At 36.7% G+C, this 27,560-nt stretch overlaps 1 protein-coding gene across 1 annotated transcript in view; it reads right to left on the bottom strand.

Moving 5' to 3' along the window:
* Window positions 1-823: 823 nt before the first annotated feature.
* The window catches only part of LOC127508211 (4-galactosyl-N-acetylglucosaminide 3-alpha-L-fucosyltransferase 9-like), a gene marked incomplete at its 5' end in the record, with an annotated part of 57,076 nt that continues 30,339 nt past the window's right edge, over window positions 824-27,560 (bottom strand). The window contains one exon of the mRNA XM_051885983.1: window positions 824-2,023. Within this exon, the coding sequence (XP_051741943.1) occupies window positions 942-2,023 (1,082 nt within the window). The remainder of the gene's footprint in view (window positions 2,024-27,560) is intronic.

Raw genomic sequence — 27,560 nt, 5'->3', positions numbered from 1 at the left:
TGCAGCACGTCTCGTCGTCAACGAGCCCAAAAGAGCCCATGTCACGCCTCTCTTCATCTCTCTTCACTGGCTACCAATTGCTGCATCAAATTCAAGGCGTTGACGCTTGCTTACAGATCTGCCACAGGCTCTGCACCCTCCTACTTCCACTCACTCTTACAAGTCTACACTCCTACCAGAAGCCTACGCTCATTAAAGGAGCGAAGGCTTGTGGTACCATCACAGAGAGGCACGAAATCACTCTCCAGGACATTCTCGTTCACGGTTCCTTGCTGGTGGAACGATCTTCCTGCCTTATACCTATCCTTTCACTTCCTCTAACCCCTCTCTATTGTAGCTTATGATACTCTGAGCATTACCTAAGACTTGTATTGTGAGCACTTTTTGTGTCTATTTGCCTAGTCATGACGACTCGCTTGTTGTATTCCTCACTTGTAAGTCGCTTTGGATAAAAGCGTCTGCCAAATGAGTAAATGTAAATGTAAATGTTTCTGCTTTTCTGAGTTTGTTGTCTGAATTCATAGTATTCATAAAACAGTAAGTGAAAAGTACCCTGATGACCTATGACTGAAGTGTGCATTCACTATTTGAGAACAGAGGTGAAACTACGCAACTGATGCCGTAGGTCACGGCAATGACAACATGGCAGATACAGTATTTCATTCATATGCACATATTCATACTATATAGAACATACTTTTTAAATGTTTGCAAATTAAGTTTCAAACCAAGAAATGCAGCATGGTAGTTTGTGATCCTCAGTTGTTTAGTGTGTGATGCTTATTTTTCTCTTTAACTTATTTGCCTAGTGTTTGAAAATCTGTTCAGATTTAAAAGTCTTGTAGTTTATTCCAGCCTTTAAATGATACAAAATTAAAGGTGCTGCGCATTGTTTTGGCAATAGCAAAAGCAATACAGTCACAAAAAGACACCCATGACCTTTAGGTCCCATCATTGATGGGATCCCAGTACCATTTGCTAAGGTTTCCAAAAAACTGGTAGTCTTTCTTTGTCCGTATATAATGACAGGCACGGCATGCGTGCTCTTGGGGATAGTTAACAAGTTTTACTTCAAAGTGTTTTCGCCACTGAAAATACTTTTTATATTCTTCAACATTCTTGTCCAATGACAGCAGGTGTTCAGCCAGTTTCTGAGGGCTGGAGAAATCCTTCACGTGGATGAAAGCATCTCTTGGCACAAACCTTTCATATATGTATCTTGGAGCCCCAAGAGCCACTGGCACTGATCCGAGTCTGAGGGGATTGAACAGCTTTTCTGTCATGTAGTCGTAATGAAGGACTGTGTTCTCAAATGACAGATAGAACTTACATCTGGTTAATATTTCATTGTATTGTGCATTACTTAATTCTTTCCCAAAATGACGCCCAAGAGCATAAATGTCAATGTGTTTTTTTAGCTCATTATAGTATTTCACCCTTTCATGCTTCTCATTCCAGTTGCTCACAATCCAGCAAACTAACTTGTCTTTTTTGTCCAGAACTTGTGGAAATATCTTATCCTCATTATCTTCAGTTTTAAGCACAATTTGTTCACGAAGAACAATATCAGCATCCCGTCTGTAATTCAGTGTCACATTAAACAGGTTCTCCAGACCGTTGAGTCGTCTCGTGTTTTGTGGAGACTCAAAGTGCATCCATATCCATTTCTGGAAGAAAGGCCGTGGTTTTGTGGGTAAATTTGACAGGTCACTGTTAATGTCTCTGTGATTTATCAGTACTCCATGAGCCTCGCTGTAAAGATCTCTGTCTACTGTTAAGTAACAGCCGTCTATATTATATATGGAACTGCAAGAGTTTAGGTCGAATTTGTTTCCAAATGGCCAAAACCATATGAGTAGGATAGTGTTGTTTTCCAGAGGCTTGTCTTCGGATGCTGTAAACGTTATTGCTGTTAGCGATTCTTTATAATGATGGCCAGAGAATTCACTCACAAAAAATATGTTCAATCCAACAGATAAAATAAGAAGCAAACATCTGGGTTGAAGTAAACTTTGGTTCTCATCTGTGGAGAAAGAGAAATAAGGATTATTAAAGACACTGTGGCATACTGTAGTCTCATAAATACTCTTAAAATATTATGGCAATGGACACAGCTTATACTTTCTTCGTTGAGTAACTCTGGAGCAGTGCTTCCCAACCCTGAGCTAACTCGTTATAATTATTTATTGCTTGTAAAGTTAAAAAAAATATATTATAAAATCATTAGCTTTGTTTCCATCCACCTGTTTTTATGCAAATTTTGGGATATCACATAAATAGCAGTGGAAGAAAATGTCAAGATGCTTATAAATTCTAAAACTGCACATAATAAATGTATGTGCTTAATTGAGGTGAATATTTTTTTTTTTATCCGATAACAAGACATGCACATAAACTAATAAAGGTCATCAACTGCGCATAAAGTGCATTTTTTTGTGCAAGACAAAATATTAACTGAATTTACACAACTGATGTAGTTCAAACATTTACAAAGGCTTTTATGTTGTTACCTGGATGAGCTACGACTGTTTTTATATTTTGTGAGATAATAATGTCCGTAAGTTAAATAGGGAAGGCGTAGGACATAGCGTGTTTTGAACGGCAAGAGTTTCAATACGGAAGGCGGTCTTGTGGAAGCTAGATATTTTACTTCATAACTTGTTAAATATGGATATTTTTTTTACACAAACGCATCAGTTCGCTTCAGAAGGACTTTTTTTAACCCCCCGGAGCCGTGTGGAATATGCTTATGATGGATGGATGTGGATGGAGGCACTTCATACTCATTGGTCCCGCTCACTGCCATTATAAAGCTTGGATGAAGAAAGTCATATACACCTAGGATGGCTTGAGGGTGAGTAAAGCTTGGGCTAATTTTCATTTGAAAGTGAATTAATCCTTTACTGACTGTGCTTGTGCTTAAACCTCATGCTTAATTTTAATTCTCAAAGTAATATTTCAGCAATTCAGAAAGAAATCCGGAAATGGAGGATGAAATATTTGTCTTGGACAGTGGAGGGAATGGTAACAACAAATGTAATCTTGTGGAAAATAGGAATAGAATGAAAAGTTGGTGTAATGTATCTGAAATTGACAGTCAAAAGGATAAACATTTATCAAGAAGAAGAAACAATGAGTAGAAGGTACTGATGAGATTTTGTGATTAACCCATTGTGGCAGAATGATTGAAAGAGTTAAGATGTTGAGGGATGGTATTGCTATTATTGCAAGGATAACAGGCAACAAAAAGTGGCTAAGAGTGAAATCGATTCTTGGGAAGAAAGTGATATAGGGATATAAGGATATAGGGTGAGGAAGCATGTAGTGCAAGTTCCAAATGTTAGAGTAGAGGAAAGATTATCATTTTCTGAGGCACTAAAGCAATTTGAAGTAGAAATTTAAAGTTGAAGTAGAAATTTAAAGTAGAAAATATTAGGTTTCAACAAAATAAAAATAATGTGCAAGAGAAAATAAAATAAAAATATAGCTGTGAGCAGCAATTATCGGGGTTCAAGCACTTTAAGGCTTTTAAGCACATAGAAAAGGTATTATATTTTATTTAGCAAGCATGTAAGCGCTTAGATCATAGATGGAAAATACCATTTACAGCCAATCCAGGCAATTTACTGAGGAAAATATGTTTTTTAAAGGTTTTTTGACAGTTATAGCGCCACATATTGCCCGATCTCCACCACTTTTTTAGGTTTCCTCAGAGTGTGCCTGTACATATGCGTGTCAAATTTGGTGAAAATATCTCATTTCGTTTTAAAATTATAGACCCGGTTTCACAGACAGGGCTTAGCCTAAGCCAGGATTAGGCCTTTGTTTTTCGAGATGTGTCAGTGTTCTCATAGCTGTGGCCCTTTGGACGGAAACAATGCATGCCAATTTTCAAGTCGATCAGACTAAAGGTGAAGTAGTTATAGCCATTTCCATGTTTTTGTTCTGTTATAGCACCACAAAAGTGGCCAGTCGCCGCATCCTTTTTCACGCAACCACAGAATGAGCTCTTACGTAGGTGTGCTGAGTTTGGTGAAAATATCTCATTCTGTTCACGAGTTATAGCCATTTTAGTAAAAGTGGCTTTACCCACCTCAAATGTTTTGGTGGCCCTTAGGGACCGTGAATCGGAATTTCAGCTTTTTTTGATAACTATTGACAATCAGACTCAGAGAATCTCGCTGCACTGGTTTGGTTCCAATCGGGTTAAAAACCTATGACTAGTTCGCAAAAAATCCAAAATACCCGAAAATTTAACCCAGGGCAACGAGTGAATCTGAGGCATGCATCTTGTCTTTCATTTTTATCATGACAAGGCCATTCATATTATATCAAGTAAAAGTACAAAAGTACTTAATATAATATTAATAAGAAACCAGGCTCAAACCACAGATACATTTTTAATTACAAAGATATATGATAATACAGAGAGATAGAAAACAAGGGAATGGCGGTAGGGTAGCTACTTTTATTAAAGAAGGTGTTGGGTACAAAAATGAAGAAGCGAGTGTAGAACAAGGGGTAGCAGGGTTCCAGACTGCGACTAAAATGGTATGCAACCATTTTTTGAGAATGTGCGAGTTAAAATTTGATGTGGTAGCATTTGTGCGAGTGCATGGTCATGCACTCAGTTAAATTCACGTGTGCGCAACAGAACGGCTTTGTATCAGCAGCTGCTGCAGTCCGTAACTTTTTTTGTGTTCAAAATGAACAAAATTTATATAATGAATGAGTACATCATGAATCCATTTTCAAAACCGTGTTTTTGTCTTATCCTGAATCACTACGGTACGCCTATAATAAGTGTTTATATTCTGACTATTTTAGACCGGTCTGGTGGAACCGCTGCGGAGTAGCACAGTACCTGCGTGACTCATCATAGACATAAACAGAGAGAAGTAGCTCCGGCTACAATGTTCTTCCGCAAGACACATGCAGTTATATTTATTAACCGCTAGACAGCGAACAAACACGCTGTACACTGAAACCCGTCAATTAGGAATTCAGGAAATTTAGGAATTAAGCCATATAAAAATAAAAAAGGTCAATAGCTGAATACTTTAAAAAGCAAAGTTTGGAGGTCAAGGATGCTGGTGGAAAAGACGAGCCAACAAGCCAGCATACAGACACAACTGATGACGAGAGCACAGGCGCGGACAGGGAGGAACCGAGTGAGCAAAGGAAAAAGAAAGGCACAACTTTCAGCAGCAATGGCTTAGACAGTACCCGTATACCAGTATACTGTAAACAGTGCGGCCCATCCATTGCAGGTCATTCTAAATTTGTTACGGGGTCTACGCAATTTAAGATAGAGTCTGTTAAACTGCACAATGAAAGCATAAAACCTGTAAGGACCGTTGTGTCACACGAAACACTGAACCTCTCCCTACTTCTTTCAGAAAAGGAAATGATAATAAAATTTAACACTGCTTATAACATAGCAAAAGAGGAACTCCCGTTCACAAAATTCAAATCACAAATGATACTGATGAAAATGGGTTGAATGTTAATCCCACTTATGCCAACGACATGGCCTGTGCCCAATTTATGGGAGTGATTGCAGACAATCTGCGAAAAAAGACGGCTGACAAAATTGCCTCCACCCACTATTTATCGTTTATGATTGATGGTGATACAGACATCTCCAACAAAGAATGTGAGATTGTCTGTGCCCGTGTCATTGATAATGGAAGACCTACCAATATCCTAATTGGTCATATTGACGTTTAACATGCCCATGCAGAAGGCAAGGAGAGTGTGATTTCTGATTTTTGTTACCATATAACTATAAACTATGATAACGATTTTAAAAATCCAAATGCTGAAATTTGGCAATGATAATTACCAAATATTACATAATGCGTTTCTCCCATGTAAGGTATTTATGCTGCAACCAAGAAAGCCTTTGCTAACCTTGGTCCAAAATGTGAGAACTGGCTTGAAAAAGCCATAGCCTTGGGCGCTGATGGTGCTGCAGTTAACCTGGGCCACAGAGGTGGAGTGATATCCCTCCTCCAAGCAGAGGTGGGGTCCTTTGTTATCCCATTCCACTGCATGCCACACAGGTGTGTTGCAGTTTAACATCTGCCTGTATACATACACTTTTTACAAAATCTAATTAGATTATACCTGACCATTTTATATTATGTTCCACACAAAGACTGGAGCTGGGATTATTGAGTGTACAAAAGGTTGACTGGGCATGTATATGACCTGCTCCACCTCATCTGGAAAACATACCACTTCAGCCTCAAATCAATGAGGGAGCTTAAAGCATTGGGAGCTGAAATTGGAGTCACAGTATATGCACCCAGTGGGGTGAAAGGGACAAGGTGGTTGCCTCATGTGTCCTGCAGTTTGAACACGTTCCTAAAACCAGGGAAGGATGGCAACCCCCAGAGCTCTGGACGTTTTCTGCGGTATATATGCACATGGACCACCTGGCTGGTGCCTCGGCCAATGCAGACATAGCTGGCAGAGCAAGGAAGGTTAGTATCTCACCTCTTTGAGTTGGATAGTATTTCATTATTGAAATCAGTTCTGACTTTGTATAAGAACAGAGAAAAAGTGTTGTATAAGGGTGCATTCACAGTGAATGTAGTTCGGTTCGTTTGATTCATTTGGTCCGGACCAAAAAAAACAAACAAAAAAAAACATTTAGTCCTGGTCCGATTAGCGTTCAGATTGACAATTTTATAACCGAACCAAAAGATACCGAACCTAAAGGCATAGGGATATATTCACAACCTGATTGGTCGGATTTTATGACGTATTGCCTATTTTGAGACGGAACTTGCGTGGAGATGCGCGTCTGATGCCTGTGATGGGCAAACTCGCGACTATGACGAGAAAAAAACGATATGCGTGAGGATTCTGTCCTTTTTAGGGTCTCATCTTCCTGTTTTTGGTTCGTTTACATGTCTTTGGTCCGTGTTGCGTTCATATATCATTCGAACCGCACCAGAGTTCGTTTGGAAGCAGACCAATATGGGGGTAGAATTGTAGCAAAATTCCAAATAAATAGATTATGATCCACAAATAAATGTAATATTCACAAAAAATAATCGTATGCACAAATGAATAGAATGAGATCCACAAATATATGTTAGGAGTTTCACAAAAATGAATTAAATTCACAAATAAATAAAATGAGATTTGCTTATAAAAAACATATTCACAAATATGTTTTTATGTCACAAGCACAACTCTGCCTGCGTTTATTTGTGAATCACCACCTGTACATTTGTGAATTGCTTTCTGTGCATTTGTGGATCGCTGCACGCATTTGTGGATTCTGAAACAATTCTAGCGTAACGGCCACGTTGCACTGACCAATCGCAGCACACTCTCGCTACAATCAATCACGTTTTGCTTTACAATCGGGGCAGGAACAGACTCTGAAAAGAGCTCCGTACTATTCCACCATGGGCGCGTCGTTCGAATTGAGCTGAAGTGCTGTTTATGTGATAAAAATACCCCATTTACAAAATGTAACAGACTTTATTGTGATTAATCTTTTAATTTGTTTTGTACATATTTTTGTGGGAGTAATTATATATAAGGTCTGCATTATCCGTCTGACAAAAAGGGAGCTCTTATTTTGACGGGTGTTATGGAGTATTACTGATCACTGCAGTAATGAACAAGAGAACGTGTTGTGCACATTATTACGGTTCATCAGAGTTTTCTTACGGATAGAAAGTTTACCAGTTTGTTAAGCAACCCTGAAAAGGCATAAGCTCTTACAGTAATTATCTGGAGTTAAAAACGGACATTCCATGGTAGCTAATGTACAATAAAACTTCATGAAACTCATCAGTAAAGTTTCAGCCATCATTCGGACGGGGTCTGCTACACGAAATAATTTTGGTGTATATTCTTCATATTACTGTCAGGATCAGTGAATCGGGAAGGACTATGCACGAATTATGATCATTTACAGATCCCCAGCTATAACACGTCTACCTGATGCGAGCGACGCGGCACGGTGCGATGCAGCAAATAGAAGGCATTATAATCATATACAAACGGATTACATTATTAGTGTCCATGTAAATGCAGCTATACTGTATACAAGTGGCACAGTGAGAAACGACGAGTCAGTGGCAGTAAACGGATGTCCCGTTCTACAGTAGCTATAATAAGCCAGTAAGCCAGTGTCACAATCCCGGTGTTGTGCCTGTTTTGTATGGACTTTTTGTATGGATCTTTGAAGTTTTTTTTTTTTTTTATGTTTAGATAGTGTGGAATAGACTTTCATGGGGTATCACAGAAAGATATATCAGCCATGGGGGTAAAATATTGAAAAGTATAAATGAAAAGAAGGGGATTCCTGAGTATTGGCAGCTGAACTAACAACTCTAAAAATTCAGCTCTAGCATTTGGAGTGCGATTGAGATACACCGGGCAACAAGATCTGGGTTAATCGTGAAAAACGCACCCTATGCAGAACCTGTCTTAAAAGAGGCCTCACCGGAAAGTGAACCTCTTTGACAAGAGAAGTTGAGATGCCAATCAGCAGGATAGAATTGGCTTTAATATGTGTTATGTTTTTAAGAGACATGAATGTAGCATCTAAACTTTTAACTCCCTGAATTCAGGCCCAGTGTGGGGAATGCAAACGAGGCACACCAGACAACGGGATTTGGGTTACTCGTGAAAAACGCATCCTCTGCGGAACCTGTTGGAAGGTGGTTCCTCATCAATGGTTAGGTTGCCAATTGTAAAGGTAGATTTAGGCTTGTTATTCAAAATAAAAACAAAAGGTCGATTTTTAAGAAGTTCTTAGCTGGTATACCGAGATGAGACTCCACTGAAGCCAGGAATTGAAGTTATAACTTACCAGATGTTAGGAAAATTGTATATTTTGTTGAATAAATGTACAGAGGAAACTATATTCATTCAAGAAAGAGAAGGGAATCATAGTGGGAAGATCACACTCCAAGGAGGGGGTGTCAAGAGAAATGGAGTGTTCTCTTCCAAACAATTTGATAAAAATTTTAAAAGATATAATAAAAAGCAGAAAATTGTTGAACTTGGAAAATCTCTGGGGTCTATGAAGTTTTCATAAGGTGACATGAAACATGTTGTGGGCTCGAATGTAGTGTATACCACATCCTGTAAAGATGACGAATGTTGCATTATGTGTGTAGGTGAACATGGGTTCTGGGGGATAGAAGCACTGTTGTGTGTAACTGACAAAAATAAAGACAGTTAGGAAAAAAATGTCTAGCTGTCACAGAGACACAGCCAACGCCCACCAACACTAATGCATCGTCACCAGATCTCCACACTCCGCCCACTCGTTCACTCTCCCCTGAATACTGATCACGAGCACTTGCACCTCATCATCACGGAGTGGAGTGATGATTGTTTCTCAAACTGTTTATGTTCTATCAAGAAATCTCCTACAAAGCCCTGATCTTCTTATGACTCCGAAGTTCTTCCTGTTCTCTCCACATCCATTGAAAGTCCTGAGATGGATCTGAAGACTGAAATTCCTCCTGAATACCAGGCGTTCCAGGATGTGTTCAGCAAGCGGTTGGCAACGCAACTACCACCTCACCGGCCATGGGACTGTGCCATCGACCTGCTGCCTGGGGCTACTCTACCCAAAGGTAGAGTTTACCCATTGTCCATCCCGGAACAAAAGGCCATGGAGGAGTACATCCAGTAAGCCCTAAAACAATGGTTCATTCGACCTTCTACATCCCCTGCCGCTTCAAGCTTCTTCTTTGTGGCCAAGAAGGACGGAGGCTTGAGGCCGTGCATCGACTACCGTCATCTCAACTCCCAAACGGTGAAGTTCAACTATCCCCTTCCTCTGGTCCCGGCTGCCCTGGAACAGCTACGTGGAGCTTGTATTTTCTGATAATATTAATAATAATATTGGCAGCAGGTGTGAGTTACTTTTTGACAGCGGCCTCAAGAAAGACAGCAAAGAAGTCACTTCTCTCCAAAAAAGGCCCCTTCCGAAGGTTTGGGACATCTGGAAAATCGATTGTCCATTCTTAAACTAAAATATGTGTGTATATATAAGTAAACTAAAATATACTTTGTCATTTTAATTGAAACTTGTATGTCCATGTATTATCCTATATTTTTAATTACATATTAGTAATGATTTAGAACATTTACTTTTTTTACTCTTATTTTTTTAAAACATGTTTAGTATGTTAGTCAACACGTCAAAATAAGTGTACTTTAAAGCATGAAAAAAAGATTAAAACAATAATTTAAAATGTGCTTTGAAGTAAAACTTTAATTTGATATCATTACAAAGTACAGTTTTTAAAAGTGTGATTGTGTTCTCTTTAAGTACTACAAGATAAGAGGGATCATAAAAATAGAATTTTGTTTCATGAACCTTGCACCTTCTTGTCACGAGTGGCTGTAAAAAGCTCACAATGATGAGGAGGATATAACAGGAACACTTTATTAATAATAATAATAAAAAAAAGGCCTAGTCCACACGTACACAGGTATTTTTATAAACAGAGTTTTTCCTCCTTCGTTTAAAAAAAAAAAAAAAAAAAATTGCGTCCACACAAGCACGGTTTTAAAAAAATCTCTGTCCACATGAAAATGCAAAAACATGCTATGAAGCACTGTCAAAAGCCATGTTGGCCAATCAGAAGCTTGGAAAAAAGTTTATTACCGGTTCCGGTAGGCTAACAACATTGTCATTTTATTAAGCATTTTATTACTATTATTTTTATTATTATTATTATTTCCATAAACCAGAACAATACAATGAGACACATTCATTCAAAGTTAAAATAAAAAACATTGTCATAAGCAGTGACCTGCGTAGTATTGCAATCTGACGCCTCTGTTCTGCAATATAATGGGAGAACTGTGCATGTATCTGTATACATGTTATAAGCCCTGTTAGCACAGTTATTAGCAGCAATATTTTGGCTATGTCAGTCATTGCACAGACTCGACTCACGTAAACAAAGGAGACAGCGGCGCACAATCTGATGTCGAACAAAGGAGATACTTCAGGAAATGAGAATGGGACATAAACCACACTACTGTATGCCATTATTTTCCAGAAGTGGTGTGTTTTTTTAATTTATAAGCTGACATGGGGTTACACAATAGCTGTATAATTTCCAACTAGTACTTAAAAACCTAATAAATCTATCTGGCTCAGCTGGACCTACTCTGATTTAGGTGAAGGTGAAAAGAATAATGATGGTGTTTGTGCTTAAACCTCATGTGTAAGTTTAATTCTCAAAGTACCAACATTTTTTTTTAACAATTTATGCACAAGAAAGTAAAAACAAAGTGCAAACCTACTTGACATGATTCTGTTGGGGAATACAGCTTGACCCAGTAAAGACTAATATGCACAATGAAGACCAGAGTTTTCAAATAGCTGTCTGAGAGAATGAAGAGAGAGATCTTAGATGAAGTGAGCAACACAGCAATGATTTTGCAGTACACAACCTTGTCTTAAGATTTTGAAACACAGGTACTTACAACATACAGTATGCAAAATTAATGGTTGTATTTTCCTGTTTCTTTAGCATTACTTGTCTCTTGTAACCTCAAACAATGACTCCTACAATCTAATTTCCTTATTTTTTAACGCTCAAGTATCTATTTCCTATGAATGTGTCAGACTTCCAAGTTATTAAGAGCTAGAACAATAATAAAATGCATTAAACAGTAAAACTACTTTGTGCCACAAACCAGTGTGTTAATGAATACAGTAATGCTTTAAAGTCATACGATAACAAATACCAGTTTGCCCCATCAAGCAGCATAACAAGCTGATTCTGTACAGCTAAAATAACTGGAAGCAAATGACCCTCAGTCACCTCACAGATGCTACATAAAATCATGACCTGGAAATATATAGGATAAATGCACTGGATTAAATTGTACCTATTGCTAATATAAAAGAAGAGCATTGCAAATCTAACCTTTCAGTCCGATGCAGGTGGCCTGTTCTCAAGCAGAGGTATAGTGAACTGTTGTGCCAAATCATCGGCTAAGCAGTTGGGCGGTTACACGTTTTTTTGCAGCGTAATAATCAGTTGCTCAATCCAATAGCCACATTATGCATTCTGAATAGGCGCAAATAGGTGAATTTGGAACTGGATGTCGTATGTTTTTGTACATGAAGTTTACAGTAATTATAATATTGTTACATGATTTTTGGTGGATACAATGAAGTCTATACATAGAGGAAGCTGTCTGTCAGTTGTCATTTATGGCTATATAATAAAGAAGCACATGACAACTAGAGATACAGAGAAATATACTTTAATAATTAATCCAGTGGAAAAACCCAGGAGATCACAACCACTTTAAACAATGAAATAAGGAAACTAAGGGCTTAAATACACAGGGCAAATTCCAATCGGAGTATGGCCTACCAACTCTAAGGACAGAGACCTTGAAGTGAAGACTTTGGAGGGAGCAGAGTACTCGTGTGATGATCCTGTCTGGAACGCACTTGGCAAAGGGAGCAACGAAAGACCTTGTAATTTCCTCATTAGCTTTACATGGAATGTTACCACGACAACGCTAGGCAGCAACAACACGAATAGCTTATTATTGCTTTTAATACAGTATGATACAAATAAGTGTACATATAATGAAGTTTATAAAATATTTATAATGTTTATAAAATATGACATAATTTGGACACAGTCACCTCTGATGACAGATTACTCTAAATTGTAATGTTGACATGCATTTTCTGTAAAGCAGCTTTAAAATGATATGTATTGTAAAAAAAGTGCTATACAAATAAATTTGAATTGAATTGTTCCCAATCTTCTCTTAACTTTATAAGTTAAGCATTACACACATTTATTACCTATGAAACTGTGGTAACACTTTATTTTAGGGTATTTTAACTAGTTGCTTATTAGCATGCATATTACTAGAATATTAGCTGCTTATTAGTAATTAATAAGAACATATTAATGCCTTATTCTGCGTGACCTTATTCTACATTCTTAATCCTACCCAATACCTAAACTTAACAACTAACTTACTAACTATTAATAAGCAGTAAATTAGGAGTTTATTGAGGGAAAAGTCGTAGTTAATAGTGAATACATGTTCCCTATACTAAAGTGTTACCGAAACTGTTTTAAACTTAATATGAAATGCATGATGAAAATGTGTGTAATATATCACAACAAAACAAAACTACATGATTTATTCTGTTAATATGTTAAAGGGGACCTATTATGCCCCATTTTACAAGATGTAAAATAAGTCTTTGATGTCCCCAGAGTGTGTATGTTAAGTTTTAGCTCAAAATACTCCACAGATAATTTTTTATAGCATGGTAAAATTGCCAAAAACGCGCCATTTCAATGTGTACCCTTTAAATGCAAATGAGCTGCTGCGCTCGGCCTAAGAGGGCGGAGCTTCAAGAGCTGATTCTCTGGTGTCAGGATTCAGTCAGACGCACTATAATGTCAGAAACTGTGAATACATGCTGCATGGAGATAGAACAGGTATAGTTTAGTTCAATTACGGTTATAACTTAAATTGTCTTCTTCCACTATATTAGTACAAGCCTGTTGATGACCAATGATGGCCAAAACTTTTTCAGATGAGTTTTATGATGTTTATTGTACATCACACAAAATATGAAGTGTCTGTTTTCACTCTAGAAAATCTCTGTAAGAGCTTAATAAAACACAGTGCAAGTTATCCATAAACTCTCTCTCTCCCCCTTGCATTATAATCAACATACATAGCGAAGTACACAGAAACACTTGTTACAACTAACAGTAAACAAATAAATAAAGGCCTTATGCCTTTTTGGGTGGTGCTTAATAAACTGGTAAACTTTATATCCGTAAATCAACTCTGATGAACTGTAATAAAGTGCCCTCACCTTCATTACTGCCATACCCAGTATCACTCTGGAGACTGTAAGCTGGATCATGAACAGTTTGTACTGATCTATCCTTGAGTAACAACTTTTTAGCACAACCTCTGTTTTGTATTGTCTCTACCTTGTGAGATGGTGTTTAAGACATTCTCGGGGAGGCTTGCAGGCTCCCATTGAGAAACCACGCGTGAAGATCCCACAGCTCGGGTCTGGGGTGCCATATCATACTTCAGTGTCAGGATTCAGTCAGGACCCACTATAATGTCAGAAACTGCGAATATATGCTGCATGGAGATAGAACAGGTATAGTTTAGTTTAATTACGGTTATAACTTTTTTTTTATAACTATAATATTGTCTTCTTGTTTTTATCCAGTATATTAGTATAAGCCTGTTTACCGATGAGTTTTATAACGTTTATTGTACTCCACGCAAAATATGAAGCGTCTGTTTTCACTCTAGAAAATCACAGCTTAATATAACACAGTGCAAGTGTGCATTAAAATATTATCCATAAACTCTCTCTCTCTCCCTTGCATTATCATCAACACACATAGCGAAGTACGCAGAAACACTCATTACAACTAACAGTAAACAAATATATAAAGACCTTATGCCTTTTCGGGTGGTGTTTAATAAACTGGTAAACTTTATATTAGTAAATCTCGGATCAGGGCCGGGCCAATTTTATATGGGGGCCCCTCGGTCAAAATAACTTAAGACAAACAGTATCTTCTTATATAAAAAAAATAAATGTAAATGTACAAAACGCACAATATTAAATTAAATACTTAAATAATGACATAAAATGAACAGATCAGATGGACCTGTAACAAGATAACAATAATAAATGTATTAACATTAAAGGAATAGTTCGCCCAAAAATGAAAATTCTGTCATTTACTCACTCTCAACCTGAATGAGTTTCTTTCTTCTGTTGAACATAAAAGTTATTTTGAAGAATGTGGGTAACTAAACAGTTGCTGGTCACCATTGACTTCCATAGTATATTTTTTCTATGAAGTCAATGGGGACCAGCAACTGTTTAGTTACCTATATTCTTCAAAATGTTCAGCAGAAGAAAGAAATACAGATATGGAACAACATGAGAAAGAGTGAATAATGACAGAATTTTTCATTTTTGGGTGAACTATCCCTTTAAGGACAAACGGCAGCATGTTTACTATTAGGCTGCTGTCACTTTAAGAGCTGCATGTATGGGATTACATTTCTGCCACAATTCTGCGCGTGCAAGATCATATTTTGAGCGCGCAAAAGGGCATTTCGCACGAGCGTAAACTGAGTTTTGCGGAGAAATGTTCGTCGCGCAAATAAAAAAGGATTTTGAGTGAAGGAAAATCAATTTCGCATTTAAAAGAAGTTTATTTGGATGTGCGCGGACGTTCTCTTTCACGTGTGCAACGTTTCACTTGCTTTTTCTCCTGATACCCATGCTGAGTGCTCTCTAATCGCTGACGACTCACCTTTTTTTTTTTATATTAATGCCATAAACCAACAATACAATGAGATATATTCTTTCAAAATAAAAATACACAGCAACTAAAGTAAAATAAAATAAAAATGCCAGAGGACAAAAACAAAATTATAACAAACAAAAGGAAAAGGGTGCTACTTTATACATCATATCTGCTTACAATGTTATAAGCTCGAATTGCCTTTTTACTTTTACAATTACACAAAACAGAACAATAACGCTTGAAATCATTTTTAAAGCAAAAAAAAAAATTGGCTTGGAGTCAGACCATTTCATTTTATGAATGTGAAACTTTCCCATTAATATTAACAATTGTATGAAGTATGCCTTCTCTTTCTCAATCCCATGATCATTAAAGTGTATCATTATATCAAGTCCACTCAACTGCAATTCAATGTTCAATTTTTTCTTAATTAAATGCTCCACATCAATCCAAAATATTTTTGTATGTATGCAATGGAAAAATAAATGAAAAATAGTTTCCTTTTCACCTTTACAGAAATTGCAAGAGTAATCAATATCTAATTTAAAACGTTCCAGCACGTTTTACTGGGTATATTCTATGCATTATTTTAAAAGAGACTTCTTTTACTTTATTATTAACATAGAATTTATCCACTGTTCACCAAGCTTTACACCAATTCACATCCCCAAACACAGAAGACCAGAAAAAACGAGCTGGAGGATAAACAATATTATTAAGTATATTTCTAATATAGTTATTTGAGACTCTATTTTATAAAATATTTGTATTACCAATAAATATTTTACCCTTGATATCTGTAAAATTTAGATCTTCCTCCTGTAATACATTCCTCAGAAGGATCAATACTTTTTGGGGAATTGCATCCATTACAACAGCAAACTCCTTAGGTCTAACTGGTATTTTAAATTTATTCAAAAATTCTCTATATGTCAATAAATTCCCATCATTATTTAAAAGCTGACTAACTAATATAATATTGTGTCAACCCAGTAATAAAAAAAAAAAAAAGAGATTTATTTTTGTATAGGATGTCTTTGTTGTTTCAAATATAATATCTCCTAGGTGAAAAGTTATGCTTATAGGCCAGTGTCCATGCCATGAGAGCTTGTTTATGAAATTTTGCAAGCTTAACCGGTATTTTTTCGACTGAATAATTACACTTTAATAAAAATGAGAGGTCACCCAATTGCTTGAATAGATAGTTGGGAAAGGAGTTCCAAATACTATCTTTATCCTTTAAATATTTAAATATTGAATAAGCCAATTTATTTTAAATACATTGTTTAAAGCATCATAACTCAACACCTCTAAATCACCATGATCTTTGGAATTGCATAAAATTTCCTTTCACAGATAATGAAGCTTGTTTTTCCAAATAAAATCAAGAAGCATTTTATCTAATTGTTTGGTAACTTTAGGGGGAATGTCCAATGATAATGACACATACTGATCTGGAGATTCCTTCGGCTTTTGACAAAATAACCCGCCCCTGAATTGACAAATCCCTTTGTAACCACATATTAAACTTCTTATTCGTTTTGTCAATAATTGGATTAAAGTTTAAACCATTACGGAGATATTTATCTTTACATATAACTACTCCCAGACATGTTATTTGTTTTGCAATTGGAATATTACAGAGATTAGTTAAACGGCAATCTTTAAGAGGAAACAGAACTGACTTATTCACATTCATTCTTAGCCCTGATACATCTGAAAAACCATTTATGCATTTCACTGCTTTAATGATTTCATTCCTATCTTTCACAAATAAGGCAGTGTCATCTGCAAATTGATACAACTTAAATGTTTTTCTGCTGTAATTCCTTGAAAATGTCCTTTTTTGATGTGAAGGGCCATTATTTGTGTTGCTAACAAAAACAAAAAGGGCGAGATTGGACACCCCTGTCTAATCCCTCTACTTATTTCAAATCTACCAGACGTCCCCCTTGCTAATTTTACAGAACTGGTACATCCTTTGTATAGAGTTTTGATAGCTTTTTGAAAATAACTGCCAAACCCCAAAAAATCAATTGCTTTAAATAAAAAGTTGTGTTCTATGACTTGTGAAAATCAATAAAAAAGATAAAACTATCATCTAATATATATTCATTGTAGTCTATCATATCTAGGATCAATCTAATATTATTACTAATGTGCCTTATATGAATAAATCCAGTCTGTTCCTCGTCTATAATATTTTCCAATCCTCTTTTTAGTCTTTTGGCAAAAATTAAAGCAAATAGTTTGACATCATTATTTAATAGACTAATGGGTCTCCAATTTTCTAAATTCAGAGTATTTTTGTTTGGCTTTGAAATTAACACCTTGTCTTAAAGAAGTGGGCAATTCCCCCTTTTCAACAGATTCTATGAAGACGGCTAACAAAAAGGGAGCTAACTTATCTTGAAACATTTTAGAGAACTCACTAACATGTCCATCATTACCTGGAGAACGATTATCTTTAAGGTTGCCAATACACTCTTAAACTTCCTCCAATTTTAAATCACCATCACAAAACAATTTAAATCATCAATAACTTTGGCTTTGTCTACAACACTATCCAGAAAGTCATTCAGATCAGGAGATACAAAATTGGAAGTATACAGGTCTTTATAAAACTGAGTAACAAACTGTGATATCTTTTTTCCATCCTCTGTGACTATATTATTAATTAACAATTTACTTATAGAAGTCAATTCGCCATTTCTTTTCTCCAAATTAAAGAAATACTTAGTATTTCCCCCCCCTGTTCCAACCATTTATGTCTTGATCTGATAAATGCACCCTCTGCTTTTTCTTGATAAATTTTATCCAATTGTACTTGTAATGATGATATATCCATCAGTTCCTGTGTGTTCAAATTACCTTTACTAGACAGGCGCATTATTTCTTTTATAACACTATATTCTTTTTGTCTTTTAACTGAAGCAATCGATTTCCCCATTGAAATAGCTAGGTTCCTAATTTTGTATTTCATTATGTTCCCCATAAACATTTATTATTTTAGCCTGAGACCAGTGCTTATCTACTAACTTCGATACCATCATTTTAAAATTATCATCATCTAATAACTTTTTATTCAATTTCCAATAACCCCTTTTTAATTTAAATTCAGCTGGACCATGCATATTAATCAAGATTGATATACCCTTATGGTCAGTTAAAACTGACGGCTCTATAGAAACAGTCTGGACGTGTTGTTCCAATTCATGTGATATTAGGAAAAAATCAATGCATGATTGTTTGGAATAATCTTTGTTGCTCCATGTATATATTCTTTTGTCTGGATTTTTGAGGCGCCAAATGTCAACTAAACCTACACGGGTACATTCCTGATTTCACAACGAATTTCATTGCTTCTTGATGGCCATCGATCCAAATCTTCATCAAACACACTATTGAAATCACCCCTCCATACTATTTTTGCCAAGGGAAATTTATTTTTAATTTGCTTCAGTTTAATTTCGATATTTGTGAAAAACGTTTCATTAAGCTGTCTATTATTGGTGGCATATGAATTCACAAGAGTGTAATGAGTTTGATCAATGTTAACATGCATTATTGCCATTCTTCCCAAACTATCAATTTCGTGGCTAAGAACCTGACCCTTGAAATTTCCCTTTAGTATATCGACCCCCGCAGACCTAATGCTGAAATGTGAAAACCATGTCATTTCCCCATTGACTTCTCCAGAACCTTTCATCTTCCTTACAAGTATGCGTTTCTTGAACAAAATAAAAATCGACACCCTTTCCTTTACAATATAAAAATAAGGATTTCCTTTTCAAAGGATCGCATAAACCTCTGGCATTAATCGAAAAAACTGAAATAGACATAAAAACTTACACTTGTCCTTTTTATAAAATAATAAATTCTTAAACTAGGGTCTTTAAAGTGCTGCTGTTGCATAAATATCTTCTATATAATCCTCTGCAATATACAATGTAAATGTAACAGCCTGTAAATGCAGATTAAATATCCACAGTTACATATGAACACATTTTTTCAAACATTTTTAAATAGATTGTATAGGTGCCAATCTTAACATAACTACAACTTGTTATCAGTATAGCCTACATAAGTAGGCTACTGCTTACTCAAAAATAAGGAAAGTTGTTTGCTCCGAGCAATAGGCTATATGTTCCAGTTAACGAAACATTAAGTAACTCGAGCCTCTTTCTTATCTATGTAATCCTTGTTACCTACAAAGTATGCTCTCTTTTCCTCTTTGCGTGCCTTTTCTACAATTGGCCATAACTTGGTTCGTGTTTCTTTGTCTGCAGCAGTCAGATCCTCTTTGAAGCGAAGATGCTTTCTGTGTAGATATTCGTTAGCTTTGGCAGATCTCCACACCAAGTCTCTTGCCGTCACAACCGCTTTAAAGTCTTCTTCTGATCTCTCAGGGACTCCGTAAAGACGCAAGTTCCATCGCCTGTTATAACGCTCAGCATCATTCAGCTTCTGTTCCATTTCTTGAATCTTTTTTTGAGATTCCACGCACTGTTTTAAGACATGCACTTTCCTTTTTTAAATCAGCAATGTCTTGATAACAGTTATCAAGTGACTTTTAAAGTCCTTCAATTTGTAGAGTGTTTTGTTTGACTGCCATATCAATTTGATCAGCTCTTTGGTCGATTTTTGCCGTCAGAACGCGAATAATGTTCTCTTGCATCTCAGTCAAAGACGGTTCATTCTCTCCATCATTCTTAGCTTTCTTTGGTGGACGTTTCTCTGGAGTATTGGGGTTGGTGTTACAGGTACCTCCTTAAGCCACTTTACAGGCATAAGAGTGAAGATTCTTACGACACCTCTTTTCTTTCGCTGATTCAATCTCCATCTCCACAGAGTCCTCCATCTCCATTATCCGAACACAAATCAGTTGTTAAAAGTCTCCAAAAGTGTTTTTACAAATGTATCGCTAACAATATTTGGCAACCACACAGTTTAAAACTTATTATAATAAGTGGACCCCATATTTTCTGTCTCAACTCGAAACACCACAACCGCTCACGTCGCCATCTTGAGCGCCCCCTGCCGACGGCTCGCTTGCTCAACACAACCAAGATATACAATATGCCATAATTCCAGCCAATCAGAGATGAGGCTGCTAAATTCTGATTGGCTGGCTTGACAACCAATCACAAGACTCCCTGCTTTACCGACAGAGGAAAAGGAAAAATACATGGTGGAAGAGATGGCTTGAACACTATCAAAGTCCCTTTAAGACTATATAAAGTCTTTCACACTATTTATTTTCAAGTTCAAATGTCTACCACTCGAAGTAGCTTATTTTTCATCAAAATCATATCGTATTATTACATAATGGCATAGTGTTTCCTACACCTCAATTGACTGGTAAGTTAGTTCTAACTTTTTACTGAACTGCAGGTTATGTAATTAATGGAATTTAAAAGTGACTGAGCTGGGGTCTCTAATGTTACATGTTTTCAGAAATGAAGATGGTCAGACTTTTCCCCTTTTAATTAGTTAAGTTTGTAAGCAAGGTACAAAACTTGCCTCTGTCTGGATATTTAAAAATAAAACATATCAGATAAACTCAGAAATGCAATGTAATAACGGTAAAGTAATTATCAAAATACTTCATATTCTTGAAATTATTTAAACAAAAACACTAACAACCGAGATGTAAAAAAAAAAAAAAAAAAAAAAAAAAAAAACTGGATTACTAATCTTACTATTTAGGATGGATAGTATGCACATTGGGATGCAGGCTTGTTCTCCCTCACTGCAAAAAAATAAAATAAAAATTGTGGGTAACAATGACATACATGCAAATATAACAGTAAGTGAAGATCTTGGGTGTGACCCAATATAACTACTTTGTGGGTCACACACCCAAGATCTTCACTGTTATATTTGCATATATGTCATTGTTACTCACATAATTTGATTTTGCTTACACACTTTACTAATTAAAAGGGGAAAAGTCTGTCCATCATCTTGATTTCTGAAAACATGTAACATTAGAGACCCCAGCTCAGTCACTTTTAAATTCCATTAATTACATAACCTGCAGTAAGAAGTTTGAACTAACTTACCAGTTAATAGGCTATATGCACGGTTACTTCCTGGTTGTTGTTAAGCCAGCTCGGGCATTTCCGGTAAACTGTTAGCTGTTCATTCTGTACATCGACACAAAACCATCCGTGGTTGACTTTTTAATGTTGTGTTCATATTTTAATGCAGTTATCACATTTACCTAATTTGCCAGTAAACCAGTTTTATTGATTGCAATAAAGACAAAGCTATTGGGACCCATTAAAAATGACATATCTGTAATTACACACGCATTTTTTTTCCAGCACTTCTTATTTTTAATGTGATGACCACAAACATTACTTGTTCATCCTTCTGATTGTCCCCATTGTAAAACCGAATGTTTAAAAATGTAGGAAATTCAACATTTGATAGAAAACTTATTTAAAAATAAAAAAGACAATAATTATCACTATAACCAGCAGGTGGCGGCAAAGTAGCATTTATTTGCGCATATATCAGCCATTTCCTCTAATCGTTTTTCACTTATTTTCTTTTTGACTAAATATTAAACATTATAAAATAACTAGGTTTAAAAATACATTTTGTCAATGTCAAGTATGAAGTAGGCTACTCACAAAATCTTATGAAAAACAATAACTTTTCTTGTGAATGAATTACACAGCAGCTGTCAGTCAGTGCAGCTCAAGATTGATGATTGCAGCACACTTGTAAAAACACACATTCTATTCAATTAATCTAACTAAAGGTGTAACACGTGTTATTAATCTAACACGTGTGCGAAATGCCCTTTTGCGCGCTCAAAATATGATCTTGCGTGCGCAGAATTGTGGCAGAAATGTAATCCCATATTTAAACGTTTTGAGAAATGTGTCTTTGTTTTAAGAACTGAACGAATGGTTTGGGAAACTGGGCCAACTGAATCACTAAATGTGTTAGCAATTGAGAAAACTAGAATACGTTTAGATTCGTACCTAACTCTGCTATTAGTTTCTGTGATCGGGATCTTCTTACTGATTTCATGTTATTGTTTCGTCACATGGCAAAAAGACAACATTAGATAGCAAAACTGATGACACACCAGTCAAAATCTGAGAGAGAGCTTAAAGAATCATTTATGAGTGTTTTAAACTTACACATACATTATAATTACAGTACACAGTAGGCTACCAGTTCTTTAGATGAGGGAAAGTTCACTATTCTATGTACAGTAAACTGTAGCACATGTTGTACACCCTCAAACTTTTGATTGTCAACTTTCTTTGTAGCCATTTTTTATGTATACTGTATTTTTTCAGAACTAAGAAATGACTGCCTAGGGATATAGTCTTGTGTCAGAAGACCAATACACTGCTATAGTACTGTATACTGTAATAAAATTTGGTCAAATGTGCAGAGGATTCTGAATTTACTTTTTTTTTTTTTTTTTTTTTTAACTGTACTGTAGGCTAATTGACAGTAAAGGCTACTGTATTGTGGTGCATTTGATTTTGTCAGAAGAGAATACGTTTTTGAGTAGAACATTTTATTTTGACCTGAAAGTTTGAGGTTTGTGCAAGTTGATGTATAGTTTCGAGATTGTGTTTGTAGTTGTGAGAAAATGTTGAATGGTGTTAGGAATTGTGTGTTAGCAATCAAGAAAAACAATAACTAGATTGAAAAGTTTGAAAGACAAATTTATGCTGGCTTGTCATAAAGCCAATTTAAAGTCTTGTTTTAAATAGTTAGGTCAGTTAGGCCAGAATAGATAGATGTTCTGGGAGTTTACTAAAGTGTTGTTAGGAGATTCTAGATGGTTGCTTGGCTCTTGGCATGCAGTTGACAGAGTATTTGGTGGATAGGGTGTGTATGTGTGAGTATGTGGTTGATAGGGTGTTCTGGGTGAACACACACAGACATTCCCATCACTGTTAAAGGATTAGTTCACTTTCAAATGAAAATTATCCCAAGCTTTACTCAAGTCAAGTCAAGTCACCTTTATTTATATAGCACTTTTTACAATGCAGATTGTGTCAAAGCAGCTCTACAGTGATAACTGGTATATAATTTTGGCTGCACAGCAGCTCTTAAAGAAAATGGTGTCAGTATCCATCTTAAGTAAATTCAGTATTGATTTATTCCGATGTAAGAATCAATAGTTATTAATTTAGTTAATTTATCTATATCAGCACTGGAGTAAACAGTGATGTCATCATCCAGCTCAGTTCAGTTCGCATACAATGGTGTCAATGCAGGCAGATCAAAACACTGTTGAATAGCAAATTTCAAGTGTCTCCAACTAAGCAAGCCAAAGGCGACAGCGCCAAGGAACCCAAACTCCAACAGGTGACATCAGGTGGCAAACAGGTGTTAAAATGGAGAAGAAAAACAGGCTTAGTCGGGGGGCCAGTTCTCCTCTGGCGAACAGTGCTTTATTATGATTCAGGCAGCTATCATAAGTCTGATGGGATCGCAGCAGTCAAAGTATTTATTCCAGTTCCATCCAGTTGAGGATCGTATTCATCACGCCGGTAAGGACGGTTTGTTGAGGAACTGTGCCACTGGCTGTCGTGTCGATGAGGCCTTCACAGTGGATGATCTAGTTGACTTAATCTCTGCTGACACTTCAGGGCTGCATTGTGGTCGTGTCAAGGCACAGGTCCTCGATCTCACCTGGATACGGCCCGGATCCGGCTGACTACGGTAAACCTCGGGATAAACAGAGAGACTAATATTAGCGTAGATGCCATTCTTCTTCTGATGTAATGAGTACATCTGGTGTTATAGGAAGTGTTCCCGGTTCCGGCTGACCTAATTTATGCAGCCTAACAATCCTTTAATGGATTTGAAAATATAAATTGATAATGTGTTATGTGTATGCCAGGTTAAAGAGATGCGTTTTTAGTCTAGATTTAAACTGACAGAGTGTGTCTGCTTCCCGAACGATTCTAGAAAGATTGTTCCAGAGTTTAGGTGCCAAATAGGAGAAGGATCTACCGCCTGCGGTTGATTTTGATATTCTAGGTATTATCAACTGGCCTGATTTCTGAGATCGCAATAGACGTGAAGGATTATAATGCACTAAGAGCTCGCTCAGGTACTGGGGAGCTAAACCATTTAGTACTTTGTAAGTAATTAGCAAGATTTTAAAATCTATACGATGTTTAACAGGAAGCCAATGCAGTGTTGACAGAACTGGGCTAATATGGTCATACTTCCTAGTTCTAGTAAGAACTCTAGCTGCTGCATTTTGTACGAGCTGTAGTTTATTTATCAAGCAAGCGGAACAACCACCCAGTAGAGCATTACAGTAATCTAGCTTTGAGGTCATGAACGCATGAACTAACTGTTCTGCATTTTTCATTGAGAGCATATGTCGTAGTTTAGATATATTTTTAAGATGGAAGAATGTGGTTTTACAGATGTTAGAAACATGGCCTTCAAATGAAAGACTGTATCAAAGAGCACACCCAGGTTCCTAACTGACGACGAAGACTTAACAGAGCAGCCATCAAGTGTTAGACAGTATTCTAGGTTATTACGTGAAGAAGTTTTTGGTCCAAAAATCAGAATCTCTGTTTTTTCTGAATTTAGTAGTAGGAAATTACTGGTCATCCAATTTTTTATATCAGCTATGCATTCCGTTAATTTTGTGAATTGGTAAGTTTCGTCAGGGCGCGAAGAAATATAGAGCTGAGTATCATCAGCGTAACAGTGAAAACTAACGCCATGCTTCCTAATGATATCTCCCCAGGGTAGCATGTACATAGTGAAAAGCAACGGTCCTAGTACTGAGCCTTGCGGTACTCCATATTGAACTTGTGATCGATATGACATCTCTTTGTTTACTACTACAAACTGATAACGGTCAGATAAGTATGTTTGAACCATGACAATGCAGTTCCACTAATGCCAACATAATTTTTGAGTCTATTTAAAAGAATGTTGTGATCGATAGTGTCAAATGCAGCACTAACATCCAGTAACACTAATAGAGATACAACCACGATCTGATGATAAGAGCAAATCATTATTAACTCTAATGAGAGCAATCTCAGTACTATGGTACGGTCTAAATCCTGACTGGAAATCCTCACAGATACCATCTCTTTCTAAAAGTAACATAGTTGTGATGATACTGCCTTTTCTAGTATTTTTCTAACATGATCTAATGGTTTTTAAGGCCTTTCTGTACTCAATCATTCTCTTTCTCCACGAAATGCGAAAAACTTCTAGTTTTGTTTTCTTCCAGCTGCGCTCCATTTTTCTAGCTGCTCCCTTAAGGGCCCGAGTGTGCTCGTTGTACCACGGCATTGGATTAATTTCCTTAAATTTCCATAATCTTTTTTAAGTCCAAAGGAGCAACTGAGTCTAATGTGTAATGTTTCTGTTGCAACATTGAGGTCTTCTAAGCTATCTGGTATGCTAAGGCAATGAAACTGATCAGAAAGATTATTTATAAAGCAATCTTTAGTGGTAGAAGTGATGGTTCTACCATATTTGTGGCAGGGAGGCAGTTTAGCAGCCTTGACTAAATGTAGTATACACGAGACTAGATAATGATCTGAGATGTTGTCACTCTGCTGCAGAATTTCAACGGCATCAATATCGATTCCATGTGACAATATTAGATCTAAAGTATGATTACGACAATGAGTGGGTCCTGACATGTGTTGTCTAACTCCAATAAAGTTTAGAATGTCTGTAAATGCCAATCCCAACGCATCTTTTTCATTATCTACATGGATATTAAAATCACCAACAACAAGGACTTTATCCGCAGCTAGTACTAACTCCGATAGAAACTCAGCAAATTCTTTGATAAAGTCTGTATGGTGTCCTGGTGGCCTGTATACAGTAGCCAGCACAAATGTCAACTTACATAACGTTACATAAAGTACCATCACTTTGAAGGAATTATATTTGAAAGACTTTTGAGTAATACTGTAAATATTACTATTAATTACAGCAACACCTCCCCCTTTGCCTTTCTGACGAGGATTGTGTCGATAATCGTAACCTTGAGGGCTAGACTCATTTAAAGTAATGTAATCGTCTGGTTTTAGCCAGGTTTCTGTCAAACACAGCAATTCTAGATTATTGTCTGTGATAATATAATTTACAATAAGTGCTTTTGAAGAAAGGGATCTAATATTCAACAACCCAAGCTTTATCATTTGTTTATCAGTATTATCTCTATTTTTATTTGTTGAACATCAATTAAATTTTTACACTTAAATGGGTTTGGAAGTTTTTTGTTTTTACTAATTCGGGGTACAGACACAGTCTCTATGTGATAATATCTAGCTGAAAGAGTTTCTATGTGTTGGGAATTATCTGACTTCTGTGACGTGAGGCAGCTTGCAGACGGTCGGTTTAGCCGGTCTGTCTGCTTCCTGACCTGGGCCCCAGTTTGTCATGTTTCAGCTCTAAGACTATGTGCCATATTACTAGAGAGAAGAGCAGCACCATCCCAGGAGGGATGAATACCATCTCTTTTCAACAGGTCAGGTCTGCCCCAAAAACTTTTCCAATTGTCTATGAAACCCATATTATTTTGCGGACACCACTTAGACAGCCAGCCATTGAGTGATGATAATCTGCTAACTATCTCATCACTCCGGTGAACAGGAAGAGGGCCAGAGCAAATTACTGTTTCTGACATTGTACTTGCGAGTTCACACACCTCTTTGTTAATGTTAATTTTAGTGATCTCCGACTGGCGAAGTCGAACATCATTAGTACCGACGTGAATAATAATTTTAGAGTATTTACGATTAGCATTAGGCAGCACTTTGATGTCAGGTGCTCTGGCTCCCAGCAAACATGTGACTATGGTGGCTGGTGTCTCTATTTTCATGTTCCGTGTAATAGAATCGCCAATAACTAGGGCACTTTCAGCAGGATTCTCAGTGGGTGCGTCACTGAGTGGGGAGAACCTGTTTGATGTTCTTATTAGAACGGAAGAGTGGTGTTTTCCGCGGCTAGGCTGCCTCACCGTCACCCAATTGCCCTGCTGCGCGGGCTCTATAGCCGTAACTGAACAATGTACAGAGTTCACTAAGCTAGTCGCATCCAAAACAGTATCTAAAGCTCTTGCATTCTTACTATCCTCGATTAAAGTTTGGATGCGTGTCTCCAATTATGAGATTTTCTCTGTCAGCCTGACTATTTCCCTACATTTATGACATGTAAATCCCTCGTCGCTGA

This window comes from Ctenopharyngodon idella, chromosome 3, assembly GCF_019924925.1.
Source record: "Ctenopharyngodon idella isolate HZGC_01 chromosome 3, HZGC01, whole genome shotgun sequence".
Lineage (NCBI taxonomy): Eukaryota > Metazoa > Chordata > Actinopteri > Cypriniformes > Xenocyprididae > Ctenopharyngodon > Ctenopharyngodon idella.
This window is presented reverse-complemented; position numbering and strand designations above follow the sequence as displayed.